Raw genomic sequence first — 9,282 nt, forward strand, 5'->3', positions numbered from 1 at the left:
CCCCCCCCCCGTTTCTCACCAGAGACTGGACTGGTGAATGACAAGAGTGCTTGGTATAGCCATCCATCCCTGCCTTGTCTCTCAATAGGACACACACTGCGTTACCTAGTTTCCTTGTTCATATGCACGTGTTGCTTTGTTGGCGACACAGACACACCTGGACTCTAGCATTTGTTCCATTGGCTCCTTCGGGCAATTTCTTCTACTGCCTTACCTGTCGAATGAAGCTCCAGTGGTATGTACTTGAGAATCAAGTTGTGCAAGTTACGTGCGTTATTTATTGGAGCACATTCTGGAAGCTCACTCACTTCTGCTGCGTGCTTCACTTACCTGCTTCGTGCCCACTGCGCTTGCCCTTGCCTTGTTAGCCTCCCTTCCCTAAGATGAGCTGAGTGGAAGAAGGTTTCTCTTGTGCTGGGTGAGATTTATTTTCCTTATCTGCTGAGGAACCTTGGCTTTGGTCTGGGATTCCTTAGTTTAATTAGTATTGATCCAAGCAAGTTCTGGCCATTACACACTAAGAAGTGTAGTTAAAACTCACTCTTGTATTGAATGTTACCTATCTGTAGGATGGGGAAGACGGGGAGCCTCCTCAGGCCATGTTCCTGGGTATGGACTCATCATGCCTGCTCTTCCAAGAGTATATTTGGGTCTTTTCTGGTTTAGAAAGAGTTCCAGACCAAAAAAAAAAAAAAAGCTTATTTGCCCAATAATCTCTGTAGGAAATGGAAGGTAGCCAGGGTCACTGTTGGGGATAAATAGGGTTTTCTTCCTAAATGACTTCCCTCAGCAGAGTTCTCTTGTTCACTGGGGTGGGGTGGAGGTGGGGGTGAATGGGGATGTAATTTCAGACCTGCATTCTCAGGATGTGGCCGGGGAAGGGACAGCCAGTAGATGGTAGTTGGAAAGGGCATTTACATAAGTGCTTGATTTTATGTTTAGTTCTATCCTTGAGATGGACATTTAAAAGAGGATTTATTTATTTTTATTTCATATGCATTGTCTGCATGTATGTCTGAAGGAGTGTCTGATCTCTTGAAGCTGGAGTAACAGACATTTGTGAGCAGCCATGTGTGTACCCTTAACTGCTGAGTGAGCTCTCCAGCCTCCCAAGATGGACATTTTTAATTGACCACCAGCTTCCAGTTGTCCAGCTTCCTGAAGCTTGGTTTCATGAGGAACTGGGGTGTCTCTTTTGGCAGAGACAGAAGTTCATTCTCATTGATTTGATGATTAAACAGCTATACCACTGCTTCAGGCTCAAATGTGTTATTTGTAGTGAGGAATATTGCTTGATCTTTGGCATGCTATTGATTTCCAGAGCTCCAAAAACTGCCTTCCACAGACTTGGCTCTGTTGGGGCTTGCTTGCAGGTCAGAATCTGTCTGCAGCCGTTGTATTTACTTCAAGCCAGTAGTAAGGACCTTAGTGACATGAGGTCTATCCCTATCAAAGAGATGTCATTAAAAAAAGAGAGATGGGGCTGGAGAGATGGCTTATGGATGTGAGCTCAGACTTGTTGCTTAGTCAGGGGTCTTGGGTTTGGTTCTTAGAACCCACACTGGGTCCTCACAAATGTGTAACTCCAGTCCTAGGGGATCTGATATGCCCCTTCTGACCTCCATGGGCACCTGTGCGTGTGCACATACACAGACACACACAGAGATACACAGACACAAGTACAGATACATAGACACACAGATACAGACACATATAAACATACACGCAGGCACACATAGACATAACAAAAACAGATATACATACACAGACACACACACACACATACACACACACAAACACAGAGATGTACACAGACAAGCAGGCACACACACCCAGCTACACCCAGATACAGACACAAAGGCACAAACAAGTACACACACACACACACACACACACAGACACAGACACACATGGTCACATGTACACACAGGCTAAACTATATCTTAAAAAAAAGACTGAGCCCTTGCAGTGGGAAGGCCTGTCCACATCACTCTCTGCCACTTTGCTAGCTGGGCCGCCCTGGCCTGAGCATTCAGCATCTCTGTGCCTCGAGTGCCTCAGTGGCCTCATTTATACCTGAGAGGAGGATGTCTCATCTTACCGCTTAGTCACAAGATATGTGTGCTCTGTGGTGGGATTAAAGGTGTGTGCCACCAGATCCCATGTGTGTGGAGGGGACTCTAAAGGTTAGTTATTGCGAGGTTTTAGGTTCTTGGTAGGCTCAGACCTCCTGCAAGGTGTGTGCCTTTACGAGAGGTAACTCAGGTGAAAGTCAAGGCAAGCAAACAGAACAGGGCAGGCGATTCATTAGCAGGAGCTTTAATAAATGTCAATTTTCATTGAGAGCCATATTTTAAGTGTGACAGGCCTTTTAGAAATACCTCAAGGGAAGCAGCTCATTTACATGTTGAAGACTCTCTGACACCTTATGGAAAATTCCAACTCCAATCTATGTAGGCACAGTTGGGCTCTCATATCCTCGATTTTTTTTTAAAAGATTTATTTATTATTATATGTAAGTACACTGTTGCTGTCTTCAGACACACCAGAGGAGGGTGTCAGATTTCATTATGGGTGGTTGTGAGCCACCATGTGGTTGCTAGGATTTGAACTCCGGACCTTTGGAAGAGCAGTCAGTGCTCTTACTTGCTGAGCCATCTCGCCAGCCCATATCCTCGATTTTTATGTATTTCAGTTCCCACCACTTTTATTACGGAGGACATGTGTTTGCAAATGGGGTTGCCTCCTTATTCCTTTGATATATACCCAGAGCTAGTGTCAAGGTAGAGGAGACTGCATGCAGTCCATTAGGAGCTGCTGTGGAGGATGCTACAGCCGGAGGATGGGGTTCAGAGGAGCACAGGTTGGGAGGTGGTGTTGGAGGTCATGGGAGCAGAATGGCTGTTGAGTTGGAGGCCCAGGGTGTATTCATCTAGAGAAACTGCTGTTCTTGGTTCTACCAGGCCTCATGGGGTATAGTTGATCCATTTATTAATTAATTCAGTTAGTAAAGTTTTTGGATGACCTGTGGTGTGTTGGACTACAGTCTGGCATATGACATCCTGGGGAACCATATTTCGCCAGACCCATTGCTTTGCATGTCCCTTTTGCTTGCTTTTCATTATAATAGAGGTGACAATAGTTGCCTCAGAGGTGGGGTAGCATCCAAAGCTAAAAGGAGTTACTCTTGATGTGCAGCTTTTGGCATGGTGGAAAACTAGCAAGTTGGAATAGAGTGAATAGAAGGTAAGGAGGAAGAGCCAGAGGTCCTTTGGGAAATCTGGAAGGCAGATCTGTTAAGACTCTTCATGAGTGAGATGAATTTGTTGAGATAGCTGAGAGCACAGAAGTGCATAGTTGAACCTAAGTTTTCACATTACGAATCAGCTCAGGGAGGCTGAGGGTGGTAGTGAGTTTGGACCCAGCCTTGTCTACGTTGTAAGATCCAGGACAGCTAGGGCTACATAGACTCTGTCTCAGATTAGTCAACCAACCAGCCTATCAACCAACCAACCAACCAACCCAAAAACCTACTAGAGGAAGAGAATTGTTTACCTCTGATTTGGTCTTGAAGTCTTAGAGGAATGACTGTATCTTATGGTTTCTGTTGCTGGGGAAAGACACCTTTACCATGGCAACTTTTATAAAGGAAAATATTTAATTGGGACTGGCTTACAGTTCAGAGGTTCAGTCCATTATCTTCATGGAAAGAACATGGCAGCATGAAGGCACACATGGTGCTGGAGAGGGAGCTGAGAGTTCTACATTCGGATTGGGAGGTAGCAGGAAGAGAGAGACACTGGACCTAACTTGAGCCTTTGTCTAGAGCCCACCCCAAAGACACACTTCCTCCAACAAGGCCACATCGTCAAGGTCTCTCTCAAATGTCACTACTATCTAATGACCACATTTTCAAATATATGAGCCTATGGGACCATTCATATTAAAACCACTGTATCATAATAGCTCTTTTTCTCATTGTTATATTGTTTGATATAAACAAAAGGAGAAGGAATTTATTTTGCTTATAGTTTCACATCAGGGTCATTTGGCCTCTTATGCTCTTGGACAGAGAATCATGGTCGTAGCAGCATGTGGCAGAGGCTGCTCCTCTCTTGGGTGGACAGGAAGTGAGAGTGACAGATTGGCCAGGACCAGTCTAACCTTCAAAGCCTTACTTTTTCCAACTAGGCCACATCTCTTTACTTTTCTAGAACCTCCCATAATATTGCCAGCAGCTGGGGCCCAGGTGTTTGACCCATGAGTCTGTAAGGGAACATTTCTTAATAAAATCATAGGAGTGGTCATAAAATCTACCTTTGACCTGATAAGCATCCAAGAGAGTTGGAGATGGATGTTAACCATTAAGATCTGCTTTTAGTTAAGCACTAACAAACTTCCACTCGCAGCATTTATCAATAAGCAAGTGAATACTAAAGTGGAGTGAATGCCTGTACTATTCTTACGTCTGGGTACACTTGGAATGTAGGTAAAGAAGGTTTGCTAACTTGGGCTTTTGAGTAAAATCACCCACTATTTTATTCACAGATAGAATCTTACAGCTGAGTTGGTGGGTCAGTGAGCCATAGGGTGGGGCCTAGCAACCTGCTTTGTGAAATGGCACAAAGGCCAATTTCTGTTCAGGTGTTCTTCTGACCTTACTTTACAAATGCTGGGCTAGGAAAACAGGGCTACTCTGGTGATTTGAATGAGAGGGCCTCCCTACCCCCATGTAGGCTCATCAATTTGAGTGTTTGGTTTTCAGATGGTAGGTTGTTTAGGAAGGATTAGGGGGTGTAACCCTGTTGGAAGAAATGTATCATTGAGGGTTAGCTTTGAGGTTACCTTCAAAAGCCCACTCCATGCCCAGTCTCTCACAATCTGCTTCCTGTCTGTGTAAGGATGTAAGCCTCAGCTACTGTTTTAGGGCCATGCCAGCTTACCTAGTGCCTTGCTTCCTACAATGCTCATCACGGACTGACCCTCTGAAACTGTAGGCAAGCCCCTAATTAAATGCTTCATCCGTAAGTTGCCTTGGTCATGGTGTCTCGGTGTTAGAACAGTAACTAAGGCAGCAGTGAGAGGGAAGATAACAGAACTCAATGCAAAGTATCATTGAGTCCACGAAGTCGAGGAAGGAGAGAGCATGGGCTAGAGAGAAGGCTTTGCGGCTAAGAGTGCTCGCTCATCTTTCAGAGGACTGGACGTGGTTCCCAGCACCCATGTCTTGTAGCTCCTAACTGCTTGCTACTCTGGCTCCAGGACCTATGACATCTTCTATCTCCCGTGGGCACCTGAAAGCATACAGCTCATACAAATATACCTAAATAGAGTAAAATAAATCTTGACAAAAAGAAAGGAGTGAAGTACAACAGTTAGGAAAGAGGGCTGGAGAAATGGCTCAGTGGTTAAGAATAGTGACCGCTCTTACAGAGGTCCTGAGTTCAATTCCTAGTAACCACATGGTGGATCACAACCATCTGTAATGGGATCCAGTGCCCTCTTCTGGTGTATCTGAAATCAGTTATAGTACTCATATACATAAAATAAATAAATCTTTTTTTTTTTTTTTAAAAAAAGAACAAGTAGGAAAAATTAGGAATGGTTGAAAGAAGGTGGTAAATTTCAATACAGATACATAAGCTATATTGAACGTAAACCTAGAAAGCCAATTTTGTGCTTTTTAAAGAAATGGTATAAGGTCTAAGTTAAAAGTGAAAGGATGGGAAAGGATGTGCTTTGTGTGTATTTAAAGAAAAGCCCACATCTGTCTTAGCACAAGTCAAAATAGAGTCCAGAGCAAATGAAGGCAAGGCTGCTCGCAGCAGCAGCGTCTGTGCACATAGGAAACCAAATGACAGAACGGGGTCAGAGGAGAAACCTCAAGGTGACAACCTGCATCTCGCTGCTGCGTCTCTGGAGGCTTCGCACCGACAGGAGGCTTGGCGAGGTTCCTTTCTGTCTGGGGCCTGTCCCTTGGCACTTGCAGATGGGTCAAAGCCTCAAGTAGCTACCAAGTACTCAGGGACTGTTGAGGAGAAAGCCTATTGGATTCAGTGTCCCCAAAGAGTGTCTGTGTAGTCACATGGTGGGTGGAGGAGGTGTGAGTAAGGAGAGCAGGCCCTTTCTGCCCAGTGATGTGAGTATGGTCCCCAGCAGGACTCCCAGGACTGTATGTGGACAAAACCAGCATCAGTCCTCCTCAGGGAGTGCAGTCTAAACTGCACTCCTGTACTGACTGTAGGAAACATTTTGACTGTCAGCTGGATAAGGAAGAACCCCTGGTTGCTTTTGCTCAGCTACCATTCTGGCAGGGGCTTGACTACTCCCCACCTGGGCATCCAGGTAATGGCGCCTGTGGCTGTGTGCTGGTGTAATGTTAGTTACAAGTGCCAATGCTGAGCACCCTTTACTATCTAAAAGCACCCTTCATCTGGATCCTTTCCCCCTCCATTCTCTGCTTCCTGCCACTTCCTGGCAGCTGTGAGAGTGGTTATGTATCTTTCTGCTTCTCTGCCACTCCACCCTAGAGCTCCACATAGGCAAAAGCTGTAGGCTCTTCACCTTTTCCACCATTTCTAGAACAGTTATTGAAGGAAGGATGTTAGGAGTTGATTTGTGCCAGGTGCCATGCTAAGTGCCCCCCTCCCCCCCTTTTTTTTTTCAACACAGGGTTTCTCTGTGTAGCCCTGGCTGTCCTGGAACTCACTCTGTAGACCAGGCTGGCCTCCAACTCAGAAATCCACCTGCCTCTGTCTCCCAAGTGCTAGGATTAAAGACATGCACCACCATTGCCTGGCTCACGCTAAGCCCTTTATGTAATTATTTTACTTCATCTTAATGTTGAGGTGGGCATTATCTTGTTTTATAAATGAAGAAACTGAGGTCCCGTGAGATTAAGAAAATGACATAAGGTCATACAGTCTGTGAGTGGCAGAGCTTGGGATTTGGACTCTGGATTGACCCACTCTGAGACTCTTCATTGCTAACCTTTCTTGATCTTCCTTTCTTACACAGGGTCTGGGGACATGGCCAGAAAAGCTCTCAAGCTTGCTTCGTGGACCAGCGTGGCTCTTGCTGCCTCTGGTGTCTACCTCTACAGTAACAACTACTTGGACCCCAATGACTTTGGCGCCGTCAGGGTGGGCAGAGCTGTTGCTACGGTGGGTTTTTGTTTTTCCTTTGGGGGTAGCAGAGGATTTACAGCATTATTTATAGGTGTTTCGTAGATGTGGCAGATGGGCATGCTGACACATATGAAGATGCAGATGTGTCAGCTCTGTCTATAGTGTGCATCCTCACAGACCTTCACTCCTGTACACTCGACCCCTGCTACTCTGCAGCTGAACACAGGATTGTATGAGACCTGTGCTCTGAAGCTGTTACATTGAGGCTCCATGTCTTACTGTAGCAATGGCTCAGAAGGGCAGGCTCCTTGGAAAACAAGGACAGAAGACTCTGTGGAAAGAGGATTTTAGCTGTTCGGTTTTGCCTGCTGCCTCTCAGCTTCCTGTCTGCTATGATGTGAAGTCCTTGGGAGGCCTCCTTACCTCAAGTTCCCACCACCCTGATGTTTTTGCAAGACTGTGGGGGGCCAAGCGAACTCTGACTGAACACTCTGAAATCATGACTCAGAGGATTTTCTGAAATCCTTTTCAGAAAAAAGCTTCTGCCAGCAAACTTGATCTCGCTCTGAAGAACTAATCTGAGGAGTTCTGGATTTGACATTTATATGTACATTGTCTGGGGCTGGGAGAACACTATCCATCTCCAAGTGGAGAATATGATTTGAATATTTGACTTTAGATGTTTTCTCCGGTAGCTCATTAGCAATATTATCTGGTGTTATCATGTCTTTTTAGAAAAAATTCTAGACTTATGTATTTTATTTTGCTCTATGAATGTCTTGCTTGCATGTATGCATATATGTATATATGTATGTATATGCACCATGTGTATGCCTGCTGCCTTTGGAAGTCAGAAAAGGATTTCAGGTACACTGGAACTAGAGTTACAGATGGCTCTGAGCCACCAGGTGCTGGGAATGGAACCAGGTCCTCTGCTAGTGCAGTAAGAACACTTAGCCACTGACCGTCTCTCTATGTCTAGCACTGATCCTTTTCCCTCCTCTTCCTCCTCCCCCTCCTCCTCCTCCTCCTCTTCCTCCTCTTCCTCCTCCTCCTCCTCTTCCTCCTCCTCTTCCTTCTCCTTCCTCTTCCTCTTCTTGCTCATCCTCTTTCTTCACCTTCTCTTCTTCCTCTTCCTCTTCTTATTTTGTTTTTTGAGACAGGGTTTTTCTGTGCAGCCCGGCTGTGCTAGAAGTCACTCTATAGACCAGGCTGACCCCTAACTCGAAGAGATCCACCTGCCTTTGCCTCCCAAGTGCTGGGACTAAAGATGTGTGCCACCTTAGCCCAGCTCATCATGGCTTCTTAGCTCTGCTAGTAGCTCCTCTTCCAGATGTGTCACGTTCTTTGTTGTGAGCTGTATGTGTCATGCTTTCTCCCTTATTGCTGCTGGCGAGCATAGATAACAGTTGCTGCTGTCCCCTTCCCCCTGCCCCATGGGGATATGCATTGTGATATCACTTGTTTAGTTTATTTCCTGAGAAGTTATGTCATCAAGTGTTCTCCGTGGGAGGCCACTGACGTGGTGCCTGTCCTCTAGGGTAAACTGAGTCAAAGAAGGCAAGGGGCTTCGTGATAACAGGCTGTGGGATATGAAACCATTTCTGTTTACCAAGTGCCTTTTGGAGCCAGTTTTCTTTTACGTGTTGAAGGATAAAGACAGACTGTTTCATCTAGATCCAGCTTTGAAGGAGCCTCTGGTCATGGAGTGCACACATGCTTTCAAAAACAGTCTAAAGCCAGGCACACATCAGGACTGCTGCCTGGTCAGCAGCAGGAGTGAACACTAGAGCCTGGGAGTCAGGAGGAGTATCCTAAGGAAGCAGGATTTGAGTGGAACTTTCCGGTTAAATAGCCAGCAGAAAGGCAGGAAAGTGTCCATGGGCACTTTTATAAGTCAGTCACTAAGCTGTGTGATTCTTTTCTTTTCCTGTTTGAGGATAGTTTTAATAGAGTTTAAAGGAAAAAGTTTGCGTCAGGCAAGTTGTCGTTCTCAGTAGCTGCCCACAAGAGGGGGACAGAGAAGAGAAAGACAGACCCACGCTGTCTGAATTAAGGTGGTGCAGAGTCAGCCACATGGTGGACAAGCAGCCATGTGGTGTGAATGGCACATTTGAGAGAGAGTGAACAAGCCAGGCTAGGCGAGGGGGGTGGG

The 9,282-nt window shown here is 45.7% G+C and overlaps 1 protein-coding gene across 11 annotated transcripts in view; it reads left to right on the top strand.

The window, feature by feature from the left end:
- Positions 1-9,282, top strand: part of Adck1 (aarF domain containing kinase 1) — a 159,886-nt gene that overhangs the window by 61,699 nt on the left and 88,905 nt on the right. For 7 of the 11 annotated variants that reach the window (XM_031357310.1, XM_031357309.1, XM_031357312.1 and 4 more), the window contains one exon: positions 7,018-7,163. In XM_031357310.1, coding sequence (XP_031213170.1) covers positions 7,029-7,163 — 135 coding nt within the window. In that variant the 5' untranslated portion in view covers positions 7,018-7,028. Of the gene's footprint in view, positions 1-141; positions 236-7,017; positions 7,164-9,282 lie in introns of those variants that run through there. The other 4 variants (XM_031357317.1, XM_031357318.1, XM_031357313.1 and 1 more) reach the window with 3 other exon arrangements.

This window comes from Mastomys coucha, unplaced genomic scaffold (assembly GCF_008632895.1).
Source record: "Mastomys coucha isolate ucsf_1 unplaced genomic scaffold, UCSF_Mcou_1 pScaffold6, whole genome shotgun sequence".
NCBI classification, from domain to species: Eukaryota; Metazoa; Chordata; class Mammalia; order Rodentia; family Muridae; genus Mastomys; species Mastomys coucha.